We start from the raw sequence: 24,623 nt of genomic DNA, 5'->3' as shown, positions 1-24,623 counted from the left end.
CCATCTTGGTGTCTTGTCTTCAGCCGCCGAAACGCCTGTCTGTTCCCCTAACTATTGAATCCCCTATCACTATTGCTTTTCCGATCTTTGTCCTCCCCTTCCCCCACCCACCCCCCCCCCCAGTTAAAGCTAAGCCATCCATGAAGCCATGGACCTGCGTCTGGCTGTATTCCCCAGAGGAACCATCATTCTCACCAGTATTCAGACTCAGTCTTGCAGATGCACTGCAATGATGCCAGCTGCTGCCAAGCTCCGACAAATTGGAGTTCGAGCACCTCAAGTTGACGACACTTCTTGCACATATGGTTGTCCAGGATACAAGAAACCTCCTGAAGATCTCACATGGAACAGGATGTGCATTCCACAGGACTAAGGTGCCCTGCCATGCCCCTATTTGTTAAACTACTACCTGAACTTACCAGAAAGAAACTTAAGACATATCCTTGTTCTGGACAAAAAAAACACTCACCAGCTACTTACCAATCACTCCTTGTCTGATATTATTTGAGGTGTTTTTTTACCTCTCTCCCTGATGCTCATACTCCCAATTGGCTTTCCAATTGAGGCCTACTCTTAGGAACTTACTACTTATTACTCTCCCAGCACTCTCCTGCTCTGCCCTGAACTTTCTTTGGTCCGTGCTCCCTTACTTTCAGGATCTGCAATCTTTTCTTAGAAACTGACTTCCGGAATACTCCAGAGATGCTAAAATAGCAAAAAGTTAACTAAAGGCACAAGAAATTATATCCATCAATCTCAAACACAACGGAAACTTATTAGTAAAAAATGAACAATTAATAAAACAAACATGCGCATGCAGCCTGTACACATCTCATTCACACAACTCATTCACACGTCTCATTCATACACAATTCAATCACCTGTCTCACTCATGTCTTATTTGCACACAATTCATTCGCACATCTCATTCATACTCACACAGCCCATACACAGTTCTCACTTTCATACAACTCATTCACATGTTTCACTCACACAGACTATTCACATATTTGGGTCTCAGTCCTAAATCTCTTACATTTAATCTTATATCCATAATCTCCTTGTTCTTGACTCCTCAATCACAAGAAATAATCTGTCTCGATCTACCATGTCTCACCATTTCATAATTTTAAACATTTCTATCAAATCACCTTGTAATCTCCTCTGTTCTAACAAAAGCAGCCTCAGTTGGCTCTGGAACCATTCATTTAGGCTCTGGCCGATTGCCCCTATCCCTTTGTCAGTCACCCTATTGTACCAAGGTAGAATAAGACAAATGATTCCACTATCTGCTCTTTCATGTCCTTCCTGGGACACTTGTCATGTTTCTGAGCCATCATAATTAATTAGCTTGTTCCCAGGACAGTAATCCCTTTCTTTTTTTTATTCATTCATGGGATGTGGGTGTCGCTGGCCGGGTCAGCATTTATTGCCCATCCCTAATTGCCCTTGAGAAGGTGGTGGTGAACTGCCTTCTTGAACTGCTGCAGTCCATGTGGGGTAGGTACACCCACAGTGCTGTTAGGAAAGGAGTTCCAGGATTTTGACCCAGCGACTGTGAAGGAATGGTGATATAGTTCCAAGTCATGATGGTGTGTGACTTGGAGGGGAACTTGCAGGCGGTGGTGTTCCTATAAATTTGCTGCCCTTGTCCTTCTAGTTGGTAGAGGTCGCGGGTTTGGAAGGTACTGTCTAAGGAGCCTTGGTGCATTGCTGCAGTAATCTTGTAGATGCCACTGTGTGTCGGTGGTGCAGGGAGTGAATGTTTGTAGATGGGGTGCCAATCAAGCGGGCTGCTTTGTCCTGGATGGTGTCGAGCTTCTTGAGTGTTGTTGGAGCTGCACCCATCCAGGCAAGTGGAGAGTATTCCATCACACCCCTGACTTGTGCCTTGTAGATGGTGGACAGGCTTTGGGGAGTCAGGAGGTGAGCTACTCGCCGCAGGATTCCTAGCCTCTGACCTGCTCTTGTAGCTACTTTATTTATATGGCTACTCCAGTTCAGTTTCTGGTCAATGGTGGCCCCTCGGATGTTGACAGTGGGAGATTCAGCGATGGTAATGTCATTGAATGTCAAGGGGAGATGGTTAGATTCTCTCTTGTTGGAGGTGGTCATTGCCTGGCACTTGTGTGGCACGAATGTTACTTTCTGCCATTACTGCTAGGTGATACATATTCCAGGAGGCTAATCTGAGCACCTTGGAATGGCCTTGACTTGTGTTATTACATGGGAATATCATGCAGAAAGCTAAAGTACCATTTAGTCAATACGTAGGTTAAGGTGAGCCTTTGAGACTTACAGTACTGGTCATATAATATGCTATGCTTAATTGTTCCATCTAGTTCTCAAAGTGAGAAATTCCAGGGGTGACATCTCCTGGATCAATTAACACTTTCAAGTCATTAATCTTGAAATTAATTGCTTACGGATCAGGGACTGCACCCATTAGATGAAGGTCTATGTCCCTCAATGGTTCCATGGGGCAAATGCAATAGGGCAGAGGTACTAACTTTGATTCTTTATTGGTGCTTTAGGTGCTATAATTGGCCCTCGGGCAAGGGAAGGGACAAACTAGGAAGAATTCCATTGCATTGTCACCCGGTGACCACATGCTGGAAGGTCCGTGTGTGTGACAGTCAAACACGGTGAAGCATATGAAGTTTGTAGTGGGCTAATTGGCTGCCAAGTTTCCCTACAATACAGCAGTGACTACACTTCAAAAGTACTTAATTCGCTGCAAAGAGTTTTAGAGATGTTCTGGGGTTGTGAAAGGCTCTCTATAAATGCAAGTCCTTTAGTTATGATTTGTCAATAGCTCCAATATCATTGTTTCGTGCAACTATCAGGGTGGTAGAAGGCAAACTAGATATACCTTGGTCTTTTCTCATTTAGCAACTCCTATGAGTAGGCAGAAAGGGGAGTTCAGTACACAGCGGTCAGAATGGCTGACTTAGCTACACCTTAGTGGACAACAGTAATTTGTCGGGGAGTCAATTACACCTTTAAAAATAAGTTGAATAATAATTTTCTTGGGAATGGAACTGAGCTTGTAGTTTAGGTTGTCACTGAGGTCTTGAGCTGCTACACAGAACGCAATGGTCCTCTGCTTCTGGGGCCACTGTCTGCAGAGGACATTGTAGAAAAGCAATGAATATTCCAGAGTTTTGCTTGATTACCTTTGAGATTCATGGAGTATTTAAATAGAACTTCCATTTCAGCATTTAAATGAGTAGAATAGAGTGTACATGACATATGAGAGGAGATTAAATGGATGGGGTAGGATCCATGATATGGTAGATTATACACTGTCTTTGGGAGGAGATTAAATAGGTGGGCTGTAGAATAGACTAAATTTACGTAGGCTTTTGGAAAGAGTTGGCTGCTGGATCAAATGGCCACCTCTTGGTCCATGCTCTCTTATGTTTTATTTTCATATGCGGGGACAGCAAAGACTGTAGACATTTGTTTTTAAAAGAAAAGGATTGGCGTGCACCATTGTGCAGGAAGTAAGGTGAGGGAATGTCTATTACTACAAGGAAGTGAGGAATTCATGAAAACGTATAGGCTCCTCACACTTCTCAACCTTGGGACTCATTAATTACATTACATGAAAGAAAAAAATGCGATCATTCATTTTCGGTTGTTTGTTCTCTTCCTGTATTACCTGGTCAGGAGGTTGAAGGATATTTTGTGGTGGTCAACTAGGATTTTATATAATGGACTTAATGAGAAGCAATTTGATCCATTGGAATTCTGTAACGTGGGGATGAGTGGGAAACATTTTGTGGGATTACATACAATGGGAGCAAGCAGAATGGAGTTTGATCCATTTGGATTTGATACAGTGTCAATGAATGGGAGGGCCCTTGACCCATTGGGATTCTATACAAGACAAATGAATGGGAAGAAATTTTATCGATCAGATTCTATACAATGGGAGTGATTGGAAAGTGTTTAGTCTATTCAAATTTTACACAATGGGAATGGCTTGATTTACGGAGATTCTATACTAATGGAGTGAAAGGGAAAGTTTTTGGACCATTGCAACAATGTACATGAATTAGATATGTGGCTCTGTATAAGTTGGTAGTACATGTAAGCATCAATCCCTCCAATGCTCATATATTCTAATAGTCTGCCACACCCACTTGCCGCTTTTCAGGAACCCTACTATGTGCGATGCATCAAGCCCAATGACCAGAAATCTCCGGTAATCTTTGACTATGAGCGCTGCAGACACCAGGTGGAATATTTGGGACTGTTGGAAAACGTGCGTGTGCGACGAGCTGGATTCGCCTACCGGCAGCCATATGAACGCTTCCTGCTGAGGTAATTCTAAATCTGCTATGCATAGTGTTTACAGGCACAGCAGTGGAATGCTGGGCTCCTATTTAAAGGAAATGAGACTGAATCTGTAGTTTCTGTTTCCATTCTAGTTCTATTCCTCAATAGAGTGGTAAATGGGGTAAATATATCTTTAGGCTGTAATGCTAGTTGAAGGAATCGTGAAGAAAACTCTATACGAATCTATAGATAAAGATCAATATACCCAGCAAGTTTATGTCTTTTTGATAACCTTAAAAAAGCAATAAAGAACTTACATTTCTATAGTTCCTCTCATGACCTCAGAATGTACCAAACCATTTAAGGACTTTTGAAGTGTAGTCACACTTGTAATGTAGGTACTTTGCAGCTCATTAGCAGCACACTGGGTCTAATTTAAATGAGGCACAAGGCCCAATTTCGGTTGTACCTCGGACCTACCTGACCAGTGCAGAGATTGTTCTATTCCAGAAAGCCAGAAGGATAGAAGTGGAGCCAATCTTTATACACTTTTATAAGGTTTTATTTACAGAGATTCACATTACTCATGCAGATCCTTACCTAGCCACCACAGTTTCAGCCTGTTCCTATTTATAGGAGCAGAAATAATTCTCCAGTTAATGTCCACCACCTGCGTACAATTAAACACAATTAATATGCAATAACAGAGATTACCCACCCTGTTCATGCCAGTAGGCCGGATCTATCTAATTTCATTTCCATTCAGTTAAACAGACTCCACATCCTATACTATACTAAGTCCCCTATTCCCATGATCTCTGTACCCAATCACCTCTTCCTGCTTCCTGTCCTCCAACATTGTGGCATTGTTAATCAAGGAAAGTATTACAGCGGCAGAAAGGACGTTTGAGGACTCGTCTACTGAGGTAGTCTGGGCCGAGGTTAGAAACAGGAGAGGAGAGGTCACCCTGTTGGGAGTTTTCTATAGACCTCCGAATAGTTCCAGAGATGTAGAGGAAAGGATAGCGAAGATGATTCTCGACAGGAGCGAGAGTAACAGGGTAGTGGTTATGGGGGACTTTAACTTTCCAAATATTGACTGGAAATACTATAGTTCGAGTACTTTAGATGGGTCTGTTTTTGTCCAGTGTGTGCAGGAGGGTTTTCTGACACAGTATGTGGACAGGCCAACCAGGGGCGATGCCACATTGGATTTGGTACTGGGTAATGAACCCGGCCAGGTGTTTGATTTAGATGTAGGTGAGCACTTTGGCGATAGTGATCACAATTCGGTTAGGTTTACCTTAGCGATGGGCAGGGACAGGTATATACCGCAGGGCAAGAATTATAGCTGGGGGAAAGGAAATTATGACGCGATTAGGCAAGATTTAGGATGTGTAGGATGGGGAAGGAAACTGCAGGGGATGGGCACAAACGAAATGTGGAGCTTATTCAAGGAGCAGCTAATGCGTGTCCTTGATAAGTATGTACCTGTCAGGCAGGGAGGAAGTTGTCGAGCAAGGGAGCCGTGGTTTACTCAAGAAGTTGAAGCGCTTGTCAAGAGGAAGAGGGCGGCTTATGTTAGGATGAGACGTGAAGGCTCAGTTAGGGCGCTTGAGAGTTACAAGCTAGCCAGGAAGGATCTAAAGGGAGGGCTAAGAAGAGCAAGGAGAGGACACGAGAAGTCATTGGCGGATAGGATCAAAGAAAACCCTAAGGCTTTCTATAGGTATATCAGGAATAAACGAATGATAAGAGTTAGAACAGGGCCAATCAAGGATAGTAGTGGGAAGTTGTGTGCGGAATCAGAGGAGATAGGGGAAGCGTTAAATGAATATTTTTCGTCAGTATTTACAGTAGAGAAAGAAAATGTTGCCGAGGAGATTACTGAGATACAGCCTACTAGGCTAGATGGGATTGAGATTCACAAGGAGGAGGTGTTAGCAATTTTGGAAAGAGTGAAAATAGATAAGTCCCCTGGGCCAGATGGGATTTATCCTAGGATTCTCTGGGAAGCCAGGGAGGAGATTGCAGAGCCGTTGTTGTTGATCTTTAAGTCGTCATTGTCGACAGGAGTAGTGCCGGAGGACTGGAGGATAGCAAATGTTGTCCCCTTGTTCAAGAAGGGGAGTAGAGACAGCCCTGGTAATTATAGACCTGTGAGCCTTACTTCGGTTGTGGGTAAAATGTTGGAAAAGGTTATAAGAGACAGGATTTATAATCATCTTGAAAAGAATAAGTTCATTTGCGATAGTCAGCACGGTTTTGTGAAAGGTAGGTCGTGCCTCACAAACCTTATTGAGTTTTTCGAGAAGGTGACCAAACAGGTGGATGAGGGTAAAGCCGTGGATGTGGTGTATATGGATTTCAGTAAGGCGTTTGATAAGGTTCCCCACGGTAGGCTATTGCAGAAAATACGCAAGTATGGGGTTGAAGGTGATTTAGAGCTTTGGATCAGAAATTGGCTAGCTGAAAGAAGACAGAGGGTGGTGGTTGATGGCAAATGTTCATCCTGGAGTTTAGTTACTAGTGGTGTACCGCAAGGTTCTGTTTTGGGGCCACTGCTGTTTGTCATTTTTATAAACGACCTGGATGAGGGTGTAGAAGGGTGGGTTAGTAAATTTGCGGATGACACGAAGGTCGGTGGAGTTGTGGATAGTGTCGAAGGGTGTTGTAGGGTACAGAGGGACATAGATAGGCTGCAGAGCTGGGCTGAGAGATGGCAAATGGAGTTTAATGCGGAGAAGTGTGAGGTGATTCACTTTGGAAGGAGTAACAGCAATGCAGAGTACTGGGCTAATGGGAAGATTCTTGGTAGTGTAGATGAGCAGAGAGATCTTGGTATCCAGGTACATAAATCCCTGAAAGTTGCTACCCAGGTTAATAGGGCTGTTAAGAAGGCATATGGTGTGTTAGCCTTTATTAGTAGGGGGATCGAGTTTCAGAGCCACGGGGTCATGATGCAGCTGTACAAAACTCTGGTGAGGCCGCACCTGGAGTATTGCGTGCAGTTCTGGTCACCGCATTATAGGAAGGATGTCGAAGCTTTGGAAAGGGTGCAGAGGAGATTTACTAGGATGTTGCCTGGTATGGAAGGAAGGTCTTACGAGGAAAGGCTGAGGGACTTGGGGTTGTTTTCGTTAGAGAGAAGGAGGAGGAGAGGTGACTTAATAGAGACATACAAGATAATCAGAGGGTTAGATAGGGTGGATAGTGAGAGTCTTTTTCCTCGGATGAGGATGGCAAACACGAGGGGACATAGCTTTAAGTTGAGGGGTGAAAGATATAGGACAGATGTCAGAGGTAGTTTCTTTACGCAGAGAGTAGTAGGGGCGTGGAACGCCCTGCCTGCAACAGTCGTAGACTCGCCAACTTTAAGGGCATTTAAGTGGTCATTGGATAGACATATGGATGTAAATGGAATAGTGTAGGTCAGATGATCGGCGCAACATCGAGGGCCGAAGGGCCTGTACTGCGCTGTAATATTCTAATTCTAATTCTAACACGTTTGGCCTTAAAGTCCTCATCTTCCAAATCCCTCCACACCCTTGTTCCACCCTCATTCTGTAATCTTTTCCAGACTCTGGTGTACAGCAAATTCACATCCTTCTTATATTTAGTTGTTGGCTCAAGCAGATGTCTAATAAACCATGTCTAAGATAATTCTGAAGCAAGCAAGTGAGAATTCTAAAATAAAAACAGAATATGCTGGAAATACTCAGGACTGGCATCATCTGTGGAGAAAGTGGTGAGGGTGGGAAGAAGAACAAAAGGGAAGGTCTGTGATAGATGGAGGGCAGGATAGATTAAATGACAAAAGGTTTCATGGTCCAAAGCCAAAGGGAGTGGTAATAGGACAAGTAAAGGAACAAAAGATGTGTCTAGGTGAGGTGTGAATGGCAAGATAACAGCCATCTGAGCACAAAATAAAGGGATTAAGAAAGAAACAAGAGAGGAAATAAAGAACCAGCAAAAATACATATAAAAATGGAGGCGGAGATTATTATCTAAAATTGTTAAACTCAGTGTTGCATCCGGAAGGTTGTAAAGTACCCATTCGAAAGATGTGCTGCTGTTCCTCGAGCTTGTGTTGAGCTTCACTGGAATACTGTAGTCGGCCGAGAACAGAAAGTCAGTGTGGGAGCAAGATAGAGAATTGAAATAGCAGGCGACCAGAAGCTCAGACTGAAGGTGTTCTGCAAAGACAGGGTTATCCAACCTTTTCGGGTGGGAGGCCACATTACAATTTTTGTCTTACATAGGGGGCAGATGAGACAATTTCGGAAAAATTAAGGCATTAAAATTTATCTTACCATTAATCAAAACGGCAACAAATGTACGTTTTTGTGAAAAAACTTTAAATGCGAAGACTAATTTATTGACTTACTTTCTCTTCCTTATGTTCGACACTGATTTAGTGAGATACCTGAACAAGTAGTCACTATTTCCGTGCACAATTGTAGCAATGTGGAGTATTCCGGATAGATGTCATTCTGTCAGGTGTGATTTTGATCACTCTCTCTCCCTCTCTCTCTGTTTCCCATCTCTCTCTCACTCTCTGTTCCCCTCTCTCTCTCTCTTTCTCTGCCCCACCCCCGTCTCTCTGTACCCTTTCTCTCTGCCGCCCTTTTTCTTTCTCTCTCTCCCTCTCTCTCGCTGCCTTCCACCCCCCCCTCCCCCCCCACACTCTGTCTGCACAACCCCTCTCTCTGACAGTTGCAGAGAGTGGGAATGTTCAGCAGATAGTTGATTAGTTTTTAAAAAATATTGGAGGTCAGTTTCACAGCAGACAGGTGCTCGGAGTGGGAACAGCGGTTTCTGAACTTTGAACAGTTTCGTAGATTCTGTCCAAAGTTGGGAAACGACTGTTCCCGCTGTCAGCTGTGAAACTGACTTGCGATTGTTTTAAAAGCCAGTCTGCAAGAAGAAGCCAGTGGGAACTTTGTCATCTCCAGTCACTGACCCCTGGTGAGGATGAGGAACGGCCCTGGTACAGTTTACTTTTGCAGGCTGGATGGAAACCTTTGTCGGGCTGGATCCTGGCCGGTGGGCCATATGTTGGACAACCCTGTGCAAAGCAGTCACTCCATCTGCGTTTGGTTTCCGCAGTGCAGAGGAGATCACATCATGAGCGGCGAATACAACATAGTAAATTGAAAGATGTACAAGTCCTAGGCTCAACCATCTTCAGCTGCTTCATCAATGACCTTCCAGCAATCATAAGATCAGAAGTGGGGATGTTTGCTGATGATTGCACAATGTTCCGCACCATTCGCGACTCCTCAAATACTGAAGCAGTCCATGTAGAAATGCAGAAAGACCTGGATAATATCCAGGCTTGGGCTGATAAGTGGCAAGTAACAGTTGCGCCTCACAAGTGCCAGGCAATGACCATCTCCAACAAGAGAGAATCTAACCATCTCTCCTTGACATTCAATGGCATTACCATCGCTGAATCCTCCACTATCAACATCCTAGGGGCTACCATTGACCAAAAACTGAACTGGAGTAGCCATATAAATACCGTGGCTACAAAAGCAGGTCAGAGGCGAGGAATCCTGCGGCGAGTAACTCACCTCCTGACTCCCCAAAGCTTGTCCACCATCTACAAGGCACAAGTCAGGAGTGTGATGGAATACTCTCCACTTGCCTGGATGGGTGCAGCTCCAACAACACTCACGAAGCTCGACACCATCCAGAACAAAGCAGCCCACTTGATTGGCACACCATGATCAAACATTCACTCCCTCCACCACCGACGCATAGTGGCAGCAGTGTGTACCATCTACAAGATGCACTGCAGCAACGCACCAAGGCTCCTTAGACAGTACCTTCCAAACCCGCGCCCTCTACCACCTCGAAGGACAAGAGTAGCAGATGCGTGGGAACATCACCACCTGCAAGTTCCCATCCAAGTCACACACCATCATGACTTGGAACTATATCGCCGTTCCTTCACTGTTGCTGGGTCAAAATCCTGGAACTCCCTTTCTAACAGCACTGTGGGTGTACCTACCCACATGGACTGCAGCGGTTCAAGAAGGCGTCTCACCACCACCTTCTCAAGGGCAATTAGGGATGGGCAATAAATGCTGTCCTAGCTAGTGACGCCCACATCCCATGAATGAATTTTAAACATATATATAAATACCGTGGCTACAAGAGCAGTTCTGAGGCCAGGAATCCTGAGGCAAGTAACTCGCCTCCTGTACTCCCCAAAGCCTGTCCACCATCTAAAAGGCACAAATCAGGAGTGTGGTGGAATACTCTCCACTTGCCTGGATGGGTGCAGCTCCAACAACACTCAAGAAGCTCGACACCATCCAGAACAAAGCAGCCCGCTTGATTGTCACGCCATCCACAAACATTCACTCCCTCCACCACTGACGCACAGTGGCAGCAGTGTCTACCATCTACAAGATGCACTGCAGTAATGCACCAAGGCTCCTTAGACAGCACCTTCCAAACCCGCGACCTCGACCACCTCGAAGGACAAGAGCAGCAGATGCATGGGAACATCACCACCTGCAAGTTCCCATCCAAGTCGATGGAACGAGAGTAACAGGGTAGTTGTTATGGGGGACTTTAACTTTCCAAATATTGACTGGAAATACTATAGTTCGAGTACTTTAGATGGGTCAGTTTTTGTCCAGTGTGTGCAGGAGGGTTTTCTGACACAGTATGTAGACAGGCCAACCAGGGGCGATGCCACATTGGATTTGGTACTGGGTAATGAACCCGGCCAGGTGTTAGATCTAGATGTAGGTGAGCACTTTGGTGATAGTGATCACAATTCGGTTAGGTTTACCTTAGCGATGGGCAGGGACAGGTATATACCGCAGGGCAAGAATTATAGCTGGGGGAAAGGAAATTATGATGCGATTAGGCAAGATTTAGGATGCGTAGGATGGGGAAGGAAACTGCAGGGGATGGGCACAATAGAAATGTGGAGCTTATTCAAGGAGCAGCTACTGCGTGTCCTTGATAAGTATGTACCTGTCAGGCAGGGAGGAAGTTGTCGAGCGAGGGAGCCGTGGTTTACTAAAGAAGTTGAAGCGCTTGTCAAGAGGAAGAAGAAGGCTTATGTTAGGATGAGACGTGAAGGCTCAGTTAGGGCGCTTGAGAGTTACAAGCTAGCCAGGAAAGATCTAAAGGGAGAGCTAAGAAGAGCAAGGAGAGGACACGAGAAGTCATTGGCGGATAGGATCAAGGAAAACCCTAAGGCTTTCTATAGGTATATCAGGAATAAAAGAATGACTAGAGTTAGATTAGGGCCAATCAAGGATAGTAGTGGGAAGTTGTGTGTGGAATCAGAGGAGATAGGGGAAGCATTAAATGAATATTTTTTGTCAGTATTTACAGTAGAGAAAGAAAATGTTGTCGTGGAGAATACTGAGATACAGACTACTAGGCTAGATGGGATTGAGGTTCACAAGGAGGAGGTGTTAGCAATTTTGGAAAGAGTGAAAATAGATAAGTCCCCTGGGCCAGATGGGATTTATCCTAGGATTCTCTGGGAAGCCAGGGAGGAGATTGCAGAGCCTTTGTCCTTGATCTTTATGTCATCATTGTCGACAGGAATAGTGCCGGAAGACTGGAGGATAGCAAATGTTGTCCCCTTGTTCAAGAAGGGGAGTGGAGACAGCCCTGGTAATTATAGACCTGTGAGCCTTACTTCGGTTGTGGGTAAAATGTTGGAAAAGGTTATAAGAGATAGGATTTATAATCATCTTGAAAAGAATAAGTTCATTAGCGATAGTCAGCACGGTTTTGTGAAGGGTAGGTCGTGCCTCACAAACCTTATTGAGTTTTTTGAGAAGGTGACCAAACAGGTGGATGAGAGTAAAGCCGTGGATGTGGTGTATATGGATTTCAGTAAGGCGTTTGATAAGGTTCCCCACGGTAGGCTATTGCAGAAAATACGTAAGTATGGGATTGAAGGTGATTTAGAGCTTTGGATCAGAAATTGGCTAGCTGAAAGAAGACAGAGGGTGGTGGTTGATGGCAAATGTTCATCCTGGAGTTTAGTTACTAGTGGTGTACCGCAAGGATCTGTTTTGGGGCCACTGCTGTTTGTCATTTTTATAAATGACCTGGATCAGGGTGTAGAAGGGTGGGTTAGTAAATTTGCGGATGACACGAAGGTCGGTGGAGTTGTGGATAGTGCCGAAGGATGTTGTAGGTTACAGAGGGACATAGATAGGCTGCAGAGCTGGGCTGAGAGATGGCAAATGGAGTTTAATGCGGAAAAGTGTGATGTGATTCACTTTGGAAGGAGTAACAGGAATGCAGAGTACTGGGCTAATGGGAAGATCCTTGGTAGTGTAGATGAGCAGAGAGATCTTGGTGTCCAGGTACATAAATCCCTGAAAGTTGCCACCCAGGTTAATAGGGCTGTTAAGAAGGCATATGGTGTGTTAGCTTTTATTAGTAGGGGGATCGAGTTTCGGAGCCACGAGGTCATGCTGCAGCTGTACAAAACTCTGGTGCGGCCGCACCTGGAGTATTGCGTGCAGTTCTGCTCACCGCATTATAGGAAGGATGTGGAAGCTTTGGAAAGGGTGCAGAGGAGATTTACTAGGATGTTGCCTGGTATGGAGGGAAGGTCTTACGAGGAAAGGCTGAGGGACTTGAGGTTGTTTTCGTTAGAGAGAAGGAGGAGGAGAGGTGACTTAATAGAGACATATAAGATAATCAGAGGGTTAGATAGGGTGGATAGTGAGAGTCTATTTCCCCGGATGGTGATGACAAACACGAGGGGACATAGCTTTAAGTTGAGGGGTGATAGATATAGGACAGATGTTAGAGGTAGTTTCTTTACCAGAGAGTAGTAGGGGCGTGGAACGCCCTGCCTGCAACAGTAGTGTACTCGCCAACTTTAAGGGCATTTAAGTGGTCATTGGATAGACATATGGATGAAAATGGAATAGTGTAGGTCAGATGGTTTCACAGGTCGGCGCAACATTGAGGGCCGAAGGGCCTGTACTGCGCTATAATGTTCTATGTCTATAAGTCACACACCATCCTGACTTGGAACTATATCACCGTTCCTTCACTGTTGCTGGGTCAAAATCCTGGAACTCCCTTCTTAACAGCACTGTGGGTGTACCTACCTCACATGGATTGCAGCGGTTCAAGAAGGCAGCTTACTGCCACCTTCTCAAGGGCAAATAGGGATGGGCAATAAATGCTGGCATAGCCAGTGACACTCACATCCCATGAATGAATTTAAATAAAGTGAGTTGCTGTTTCACTTGGAAGGAGTGTTTGGAGCCTTGGATGGTGAGAATGGAGGAGGTAAAAAGGCAGATCTTGTAGGTCCTGCTCATGCATGGAAAGGTGCCATAGGAAAGGGAAGGGGTGTTGGGGGGTGACTGAGGAGTAGACTAATGTCTACCCCCACTTATAGGGTTTTTGTTTGTCAATATGGAGGGCCTGATGTCCTGCCTGTCCAGAGCTTAGGTGCAGGTTGGCAGAATTGAGACTTAGGGACCCCCTGGGTATATGGAGTTGAGGTACAGATCAAATTGAATCATCTAATTGAATGGTGGAGCAGGCTGAAGAGGTTGAATGGTCTACACCTGGTCGTAATCTTCCTATGTCCCTAAGTGTGGGGAGGTATTGGTGGATTTGATATCTACGACTGTGGAGCTTATCGGAGCTGCTTTCTTCTTCTTACCCAGTTAGGATCAATCACCCTATCCAATTTGTCTTTCTCAGATCCAAAGTGCAAGACCTCACACTTCTCTACATTGAACACATATGCCACAGTTTTGCTCACTCACTTAGTCTGCCTACATTCCATTGTGACATTCTGCTACCAATTACAGAAATTACTGTGCCTCCTAACTTCATGTCATCTGCAAACTTGAATATATAACTCTCTACTTCTTCCTCCAAACAATTAAAATATATATGATGAAAAGCTGAGGCCCCAGTATAATCCACTCATCATAACCCATCAATCAGAGAACAAACCCTTTATCCCTGCTTTCTTTCTCCTACCTCCCAACAAATTACTAACCCATATGAGGACATAAGAAATAGGAGCAGAGGAAGTTCATTTGACCCTTCGAGGTCATTCAATAAAATCATGGCTGATCCGATTGTGACGACTCAATTTTCCTGCCTGCCCCTATCATCTTCTACTCCCTTGTAGATCAAAAATCTGTCTAGCTCAGTCTTGAATATATTCAATGACCCAATAGAATATTTTTTGAAAGGTGTGAAACTATTAAATGGTGATTATAAGAGACTTGGGTGAGCTTGTACAAGGAACGCATAAAGTTAGCATTCAGGTACAGTGGCGCAGTAGTTAGCACTGCAGCCTCACAGTTCTAGTGACCCGGGTTCAGTTCTGGGTACTGCCTGTGTGGAGTTTGCAAGTTCTGTCTGTGACCACGTGGGTTTCTGCCGGGTGCTCCAGTTTCCTCCCACAGCCAAAGACTTGCAGGTTGATAGGTAAATTGGCCATTGTAAATTGCCCATAGTGTAGGTAGGTGGTAGGGGATATGGGGTTAATGTAGGATTAGTATAAATGGGTGGTTGTTGGTTGGCACAGACTTGGTGGGCTGAAGGGCCTATTTCAGTGCTGTATCTCTAAATAAATAAATACAGCAAGCATTTAGGAAGGCAAATGGCGTGTTGGCCTTTTTTGCAAGGAGATTGGCATACAGAAATAAAGAAGTCTTGCTACAGTTGTACAGGGCTTTGGTGAGCCTACATCTGGTGTACTGTGTACAGTTTTGGTCTCCATATTTAATGAAGACTATACTTGCATTCTAGCTGATATAGTGAAGATTCAGTAGGTTGGTCCCTGGGATGAGAGTGATGTCGTATGATGAGAGGCTGAGTAATTAGGCCTATATTTTCTGAACTGTAGAAGAATGAGAAGCGATCTCATTGAAACATACAAGATTCTGAAGGGGCTGGATAGTTTAGATGCTGAGAGATTGTTTCCGCTGGTTGTGAATCCAAAACACAGAGAAACAGTCACAGGATAAGGGGACAATCATTTAGGACTGAGTTAAGGAGAGATTGCATCACTCAAAGGCTTGTGAATCTTTGGAATTTTCTACCCCAGAGGGTTGTGGATGCTCCATAGTTGAATACATTTAAGGCTGGGATAGACCGATTTTTGGTCTCTCAGGGAATCAAGAGATATGGCGGGTGGGTGGGAAAATGGAGTTGAAGCCCAAATATCAGCCATGATCAGACTGAGTGGCGGAACAGGCTCAACCCGTTCCTATTTCTTGTGTTCTATCATGTTATGATCTCTCTTGCCTAGAGGATCCTTTGCTATTAATTAATCTTGTCTCATTACACATTACTACATCTAAAACAGCCTGCTCCCTGGTTGGTTTCAGCACTACTTGTTCTAAGAAACTGTCCCGAATGCACTTTATGAACTCATCCTCCAGATTACCTTTGCCAATTTGATTCAAGCAATCAATATAAAGATTAAAATCACTCCGGATTATTGCCGTACCTTTCTTACAAGACCCATTATTTCTTGATTTATACTCTGTCGTACAGTGTAGCTATTGCTAGGGGCCTATAAACTACTCCCACCAGTGACGTCCTTTGCTATTTCTTATCTCAACCCAACTGATTCTAGATCTTGATCTTCCGAGCCAAGATAATTTCTCACTACTTGTACTGATCTCATCCTTTATTAACAGAGCTACCCCACCTCCTTTTCCTTTCTCTCTATCCTACCGAAATGTCCAATACCATTGAATATTCAACCTTGGTCACCTAGCAGCCACGTCTCTGTAATGGCTTTCAAATCATACCCCTTTTTGTGCTATCAATTCATCCACCTTGTTACAAATGCTGTGTGCATTCAGATAAAGAGCCTTTAATTTTGTCTTTTTAAGATTTTTCCCTATTCTAACCTTATTTTCCAGTGCACTTTTATGTTTGTATGTTCTGTCCCTTCCTGTCACACTCTGGTTATCATTACCTGTATCACTACCCTGTACTATTGTCTTGTCCTTTCTCTTTAATTTTCCAAATCTCCCCTCACGTGAACCCTTCACCCACCAACCACCGCACCCCCCTCCCACCCCCCACACACACTATTTAGTTTAAAGCCCTCTCTATAGTCCTAATTATACAATTTTCCAGGACATTGGTTCCAGTGCAGTTCAGGTGAAGGCTGTCCAAACAGTACAGTTCCCTCTTTCCTCAGTACTGATGCCAATGCCCCATGAATTGAAACGCATTTTTCCCACACCAATCTTTAAGCCAATTCCTTGATTTTATTTGCCCTATGCCAATTTGCTTGTGGCTCAGGTAGTACTCTGGAGATTATTACCTTTGTGGTTTTGCTTTTTAATTTAGCCCCTAACTGCTCATACTCCCTTAGCAGAACCTCTTTTTTAGTCCTACCTATGTCGTTGGTACTTACGTGGACCACGACAACTGGATCCTTCCCCTCCCACTCCAAATTCCTCTCCAGCCCCGAGGAGATGTCTTTAACCTTGGCACCAGGCAGGCAACACAGCCCTTGGGACTCACGCTTTCGGCTGCACAGTGGTGCAGTGGTTAGCACTGCAGCCTCACAGCTCCAGGGACCCGGGTTCGATTCTGGGTACTGCCTGTGTGGAGTTTGCAAGTTCTCCCTGTGTCTGCGTGGGTTTTCTCCGGGTGCTCCGGTTTCCTCCCACAAGCCAAAAGACTTGCAGGGTGATAGGTAAATTGGCCATTATAAATTGTCACTAGTATAGGTAGGTGGTAGGGAAATATAGGGACAGGTGGGGATGTTCGGTAGGAATATGGGATTAGTGTAGGATTAGTATAAATGGGTGGTTGATGGTCGGCACAGACTCGGTGGGCCGAAGGGCCTGTTTCAGTGCTGTATCTCTAATCTAATCTAAATCTAATCTAAACAGTATCTATCCCCTTAACTATACTGTCTCCTACTACAACTTCATTCCTTTTTAGTCCCCCACTTGAATGGCCCCCTGCACCATGGTGCTGTAGTCAGTTTGCTCATCCTCCCTGCAGTCCTTGGTCTCATCTACACAAGCTGCAAGAACATAGAACCTGTTGGTCAAATGCAAGGGCTGAGGCTCCTGCATTGCTACCTTCTGGATTCCCAAACCTGCTTCACTCATAGTCACACCCTCCTGTCCCTGAGAACGGACTAAATCTGAAGTATCTAGCCAAAGGGCTGGATTTTACAGCCCCACTCCCCCCCCCTCCCCCGCCCCCACCCCGACATCAGGGGTTGTGGTCAGGAGTGGGTGGAAAATGCCTCTGGGAGAGTCCTTCCATGCTCCCCAACACGGGGAAGGCCCGGCCCCACATTGCCGGTGGCAACGAGGCCTCATGGTGGCCCCCGGGCTGCTCGGCGGTGGGAGCCAAATTTATATATTTAACAAAATGCAAATGAACGAATTAATGACTTACCCATCGTCCGTTCCACTCCGATATTGTTGCTGGTGGCCGGTACTCCCGTGCCTTCAGATCTCCATCTGGAGATCTGAGGTGTAACACAGGTGGGGAGGGGGAAGCAGGTAAGTATTTCAGTGCGGGTGTGGGGGGAGTGGGGTCAAACTCTTCTGCTTGGTGTAGGGTAGGTGGGAAGGGTTAAAGATTAAAGTTTGTGAACTTTGGGTGGGGGGAGGAAGTTCAGGTGCACAAGATAAGTATTTTGGGGGGGAGAGGGCGCGGAATTAAATGTATGGTTGTTGGGGGAGGTCGGAAAGGTTCTAGATCAATAAATGTTATTTTTTACAACACATATTTATAAATTTAAATAGCAATGTAGGACCCTTTAAAAATGGCATCGCCGCCTGCGCAGTGGCACCTGACGCTGTTGCCGGGGACGGACTGCCCACCGTCCCCATGACATTGGGGGACGTGGTCTTCCCCGGCCATTTAAATGAGCTGCTGCGCTGAATATCGCGGCGGCTCCATGACGAGCAGTCTGCATGAGCGGATCGCCATTTTTGAAGCTCAGTGATGAGCATATAAAATCCAGCCCTGAGCGTGTAACTGCCTCCTGAAACAAAGTATCCAGGTAACTTTCCCCCTCCCTGATGCATCGCAGTGTCCGAAGCTCAGACTCCAGCTCATCAACTCTAAACCGAAGTTCCTCGAGCTGCAGACACTTACTGCAGATGTGGTTGCAGTGGATCACACTGGTGTCCACCAGCTCCCATATGCTCTTGTTGCAACACATCACCGGTCCTTCAATCTTTATTGTCTTTTATTTAACTAATTTGGTTTCAAGTTGAGAAATATCACTGAATGATTATTTGTAGTTATATTAAATAGTTTAGCTAGTTAAACTACAAATTTAATACTTATATCTCCCCAGCAATAATTTAAACTACCCCAATTTAAAGGGGATAAAAAGCCTTCAAACTCACCAACCAATCACCTACCTGCTCAACTAACTAAAACCTCTGGGCTTCAACTCTCAGGTGTCGCTGTCATCAACTCTATGTCTTGGATCACTCCTTGTTCTGTAAAAGACCAGGACAGCACAGCACAGCGGCACAGTGGCGCAGTGGTTAGCACCGCAGCCTCACAGCTCCAGCAACCCGGGTTCAATTCTGGGTACTGCCTGTGTGGAGTTTGCAAGTTCTCCCTGTGTCTGCGTGGGTTTCCTCCGGGTGCTCCGGTTTCCTCCCATATGACCAAAAGACTTGCAGGTTGATAGGTAAATTGGCCATTATAAATTGCCCCTAGTATAGGTAGGTGGTAGGGAAATATAGGGACAGGTGGGGATGTGGTAGGAATATGGAATTAGTGTAGGATTAGTATAAATGGGTGGTTGATGGTCGGCACAGACTCGGTGGGCTGAAGGGCCTGTTTCAGTGCTGTATCTCTAAACTAAACTAAACTAGCATCGCTTCCCTCATGCACCAAATTCCCTCACTTTACAAATTCCCCAAGTTAAGCACTTTGTCTCGCAGGACTCAGTCGAACTGGACTTCATGCCAGTTACTTTGTGCGTTAGCAAAACCTTCTATTATTAGCTGAACTTCCAGAGATCCAAGTCAGTTTTTTATTTTTATTTTATTTCTAACTAGCTTAACTAATTGTGCAGCTGCCTCTAGCAAACAGCTTGTATTTCACTGACTAAGACAGAAAGAAACTGCAATTTAATGTTAACGTGAAGTTAAATGCTCAATGCAAACCCGACTAGATTTTAGAAAGAGATCAACCCTTAAAATTCCCTCACTCACCAAATTCCTCATGTGGTTAATTCCATATCTATGTGCTGTCATTTATGCTCATGAACTCTTGTGCGGAACGGTATCAAATGCCTTGTGGAGGACCAGATAGCTAACATCCATAGACACTCCCCTAAACTCTTCTGGAGCTGAGAAAGAAGGAGTGACAAAGCTACCCCTCCATGTTCCATTAATGGATAAGGCTACCTGATCAATCAGTAGAAGGATCCTGCCTCGCTCAAGATAAAGGGGTACTGAGTCTCACACAGAAGGACTGTAGGCCTTCATCACCAGCCACATCATAGAATCATAGAAATTTACAGTACAGAAGGAGGCCATTTGGTCCCTGTATCCATGCCCTCAAAAACGAGCTATCCAGTCTAATCCCACATTCCAGCTCTTGGTCCTTTGCCTTGTAGGTTACAGCACTTCGAGTGTTTATCCAAGTATTTTTTAAATGCAATTCAGGCAGTAAGTTCCAGACCCCAACTACCCTCTTGGTGAAAATAAATTCTCTGCAACTCTGCTCTAATCCTTCTACTATTTACTTTAAATCTGTGCTCCCAGTAGTGAAGGTACTGCTTACTTTAGTTGTTACAGGTATATTAATCAATTGAACATGCTTTCATATCTATGTATCATTTAAAAATGTATTTCAGGTATAAGATGATTTGTGAGTACACTTGGCCCAATCACCTCATGTCAACGGACCTGGAAGCCACCTGTATGATCATAGAGCAATATGGCTTCCAGCAGGATGTTGCCTATGGAAAGACAAAGTTATTCATACGAACGCCGCAGACACTGTTTGAACTGGAGAAAGTACGGGCAGGAATAATTCCTTTCATTGTGCTCTTTCTGCAAAAGGTAAAGATAATAAGACAGATTGGAGTGATCTATTACACTGTAAGTCATAGAGTTTTACAGCACAGTGGCAGGCCATTTGGCCCACCATGTCTGTGGCAGCTCTTTGCCAGAGCAATCTAAAACTAGAACTATTGCCCCATAGTCCAACAATAACCCTTTATCTTTCTTTGCTTTTAATAGTCATTCAAGTCTCTCTTTTGACTTTTGGTTGACCAACAAGGGAGGGCCCTGGTTGGCCAACTCATTTAAATCTGGTAGGCGAACTGTGAGATGCCAAGCAGTCAGCTTGCCAGATTGAAACCTCAAGTTGGGCTGGGATGGCTGCCAGCAAGGTAAGTTGCCATGGGAGGAGGAGGGTGCAGGTGGTCATGACCAATCAGAGTCAAGCTGCCTGGTTTAAATTTCAAGCAAAATTTGGCAAGTTAACTGTCAGTCACCATAAACTGGTGCATTCTCCATGGCAACCTCCACCAATCAGAGTCCACTTGCCAACCAATCAGCAATGTCTTCTCATACAGTATAAATTTGTTACTTTCCCTTACATTGATATTCTTGCGAAATGATCTGATGATTGCAAGACGAAAAGCTTCGACAAAATGTCTCTATTTTCAGCAATACTCAAATTCACTATCTCCAAAGTCACATTCTTGAGCTTTGTCTCAGCACCTTGCAACAAACTCGTCAATGGACTCATCTGGCCTTTCCTTGTAGGCCAAAAGCTCAAGCATTTGCAATGGAAAATTGACCTTTACCTCAAGTTGCTCCTTCAGGAATGTCCATAGCTTGCTAGGGTCCTTCTGATCCTCAGCTGATAATTCTGATGTATTGTTCCTTTGCAGGCCCTCGTTTCCCAGTGCGATCTTGATTTTTATGGCTTGTTTCTCTGGTTTGCTCACTTGTTCCAGGAAACACAGTTCTATCCATTATTGAAATAGTTTAAACTCAGACATTGTGTTTAATGCCTTCCAATCCATAATTGGATATCTGAAAGCCATTTTCTGGATGTTCCTGTTTTTTTTTACAAGTATAGGACTTTCTACAGGTTTTGTTTTACAGGCTCTCTGCTTTGCAGGTTTTAAGTCTCACAGGTACAGCTTTCTGTTTCCTTTTTTACACAGGTTTGTTTATTTTAAAACAGAGGGCAGTTTTTATTTTCTCTGCAGAATGCTGCAGCTTGCAGTACTAGCAGTTGCCACAACCAGCCTTTTACATTGTGCTGGACTTCCAGTGGCGCCATTGAACTCTTCCTGCTCTTTTTGGCTTAGGCCCTGCCCACAAAACAAAAAATGGGAAAACCAATGCAATAATGACTGTAGCCAATTCTTTTCAAATTTTTTGACCCACTGCCAGATTAGTTAAAAGCTCAGATCCCCTGGCAAATTAACTACTGTACTCACAGAGTTTCAACACCTCTTGGCATCCTGTCCTCAGTCCTAGCTTTCGGCACTGTTGTGGGGCCTCCTGCCAACTGCTCTCTGTCTGAATTTTCAGCCACTCCAGGTAAGCAATTAGCTGTTCTTTGTTCTGTCTTGGTGTGTTCTTCAGGAAAATCCCACCATTGCTACCATATATTACTTAAATAAAAACAAAAAGTGCTGGAAATACTCAGCAGTTCCGGCAGCATCTGTTCCTCCATGGATGAACGATCACAGAACTGAAAGGTTAACTCTGTTTCTCTCTCCACAGATGCTGCCAGATCTGCTGAGTATTTCCAGCACTTTTTCGTTTTATTGCAACTTCTTTCTTTCTATTTGTTGGTTATAAAGTTGAGTTGGGCTGTCGCAATTTGGTTCCTAATGGATGTGGGTTGCAGCATGGAAGTGCTCATAACTCAGCACTAACACTCTCAGACAGTTACACCACAAGGCAGCTAGCGTGGGAACTAGGAAGAAATGCACCTTGGTACAGTAGGAGGCATTCTTCTAAGATCTGATATAAAGCACAGCAATAGCTTTGCTATGCTGTACTTGACCTAGGGATGCTTCATGCTGACACTGTGTGCCTGAAACAGGAACAGCTAATTACAAGCAGTAATATCTCTCATCATTGGTTCTGTTTGTCAGAAAAGAGGAGTTGATTTAATTGAGGTTCTCAAGTTTTTTTATGCTTTCATGGGATGTGGGCATCACTGGCAAGGCCACCATTTGGGCCCTTGACAACTGAGTGGCTTGCTAGGCCATTTAAGAGGGCAGTTAAGAGTCAACCACATTGCTGTGGGTCTGGAGTCGCATGTAGGGCAAGACCAAGTAAGGACGCCAGATTTCCTTGCCGAAAGGACATTTAGTGAACCAGATGGGTTTTTATAACAATCAATAATAGTTTCATGGCACACCATTTCTGGGACTAGCTTTTAATTCCAGATTTGTATGAATTAATTGAATTTAAATCCCACCAGTTGCTGTGCTGGGATTTGAACCTGTGTCCCCAGGACATTAGCCTGGGCCTCTGGATTACTAATTCAGTTACATTACCATTATGCCACCTTTTCCCTGTAGGCATTGACAGAGCTAATGGAGGCAATTTGTTTCCTGTATTGCAGGTAATTAAAAAACCTGTATTTATGTGGAGCCTTTCACAACGTCAGGACATCCAAAGCGCTTCACAGCCAACGAAGTACTTACTTTTCGAAATATAGTCATTGTTGGAATGTAGGAAATGATTCAGGCACTGGACTCCAATGCTGTTCTTTGAATAGTGCTGTGGGGTCTTTTATATCAACTTGAGAGGGCTGATGTGGGCTTGGTTTAACATCTCATCTGAAAGACGGCACAACTGGCATTGCAGCACTTCCTCAGTACTGCAAGAGTATCAGACCTGAAGAGTATATGGAGATCTTCCTTTATAACACTGCTGTTAAAGGAACATTCAATTGAATACATTTCCATTTTAAAGGGTTGACCTGATTTTAAGTCTGAAAAATATAGTCTACAGATGGAACAGCACCAAGTTGCTGTCAAAGTTTCAATATTCTACATTTTTGATACACTCCTGAAAAGCCCTCAGATTTGATCTCAGCCTTTCTGAAGAATCATATGGTTGTGTAGTTGTTACATCTACCAGTGATTAATAGGGAGGAGGATCTAGGTCCACAAACACGTTCCTCATTGTCAGCTCTCTGTAAATCACATGAAGATGTCTGGCCTACTTTCAAGACCTTGGCCTATTCATGCCAGGTTTGATAAATGTCTGGTTCTTTTATTGAGATTTATCTGGCCCTAGTGGAGAGGGTTTGAAATTATTAGATTCTTCCCATTTTAGAAAGTGGAGCAGAGAAACAGAGGCAGCTGAATAACCTGAATAATAATTGGAAAAGTAGAGGCATACAAGCACACACATATACATATATACAAGCACCCATGCACATATATAGGCATACAAGTATACAGGCACATTTATAGGCAGCAGATATACAGACATACAAATAAACAAGCACTCACACTTAAAGACATTTACAAATACAAACACACAAAAATACAGACTTACAAATATACAGAAAAATAAATAAACAGCCAAATATTCAGATACCGAAATATACATATAGGGCATTGAAATTCAATAGATTCTATTCCCCCATATCAGAATCACACCCTAGATACCCCCTTTCTCAGAATTCCAATGCTGTGAGCTTTTTAAATGTGGCTTCACATTGGGAAGTAGATATACAAAGCCCTCCTGGAAATGGTCTTATGCTATTTCTTGGGTAGACACATTTATGATGATTTCACACCCAAATCATATTGACCCAGACTCAGCAAATGTAACCCCTGTTATGAGACAGCACAGCTTCCAACTAGTGTCATTTACAAGCATTACCTCTTTGATCAAGCTTTTGGTCATTTGCCTGAAAATGTCTTTATATGGTTCAGTGTGAAAATTTGTTTCATAATGTTCCTGTGAAGCCCTTGGGACATTTTATTCGGTTAAAGGCACTATATAAATGCAAGTTGTTCTTGTCCAGAGATCATTGTAGCATCAAAGCCATGGAGAATAGCCGTAATTAAAAGCATGTTAAAGTTCTTGTTGCCTTTTACTTTTGTTCCCCTTACACCTTCCAGACACCAAAGGGGTTTTCATTTGCTCCGTGTGCTTAATATAGACAGATTAACGCCACAATAAAATAGTGTGGACCGGAATGTAATATAAAGGTGTCGACCTGCAAGATAAAAATAGGACACATTGAATTTCAGCAAGAGAGACAGCTATGCTGTTTTAAAATCTGGAAGCTTCAGATGTAGCTGCTCACAGTGATTTATTAATTTTTAATTAATTATTCATAGAAAA

General features: G+C 44.0%; 1 protein-coding gene across 4 annotated transcripts in view; it reads left to right on the top strand.

The window, feature by feature from the left end:
• Positions 1-24,623, top strand: part of LOC137369855 (unconventional myosin-Id-like) — a 172,103-nt gene that overhangs the window by 86,387 nt on the left and 61,093 nt on the right. For all 4 annotated transcript variants that reach the window (XR_010975028.1, XR_010975029.1, XM_068031483.1 and 1 more), the window contains 2 exons: positions 4,163-4,329; positions 20,135-20,342. Coding sequence is in view for 2 of the 4 variants with exons in the window: in XM_068031483.1 (XP_067887584.1) it covers positions 4,163-4,329; positions 20,135-20,342 (375 nt within the window). In the remaining 2 variants the exon portion in view is untranslated. The remainder of the gene's footprint in view (positions 1-4,162; positions 4,330-20,134; positions 20,343-24,623) is intronic.

This window comes from Heterodontus francisci, chromosome 5 (assembly GCF_036365525.1).
Source record: "Heterodontus francisci isolate sHetFra1 chromosome 5, sHetFra1.hap1, whole genome shotgun sequence".
Lineage (NCBI taxonomy): Eukaryota > Metazoa > Chordata > Chondrichthyes > Heterodontiformes > Heterodontidae > Heterodontus > Heterodontus francisci.
Note: the sequence above shows the minus strand (reverse complement) of the source record. Positions and strands in the feature narration are given on the sequence as shown.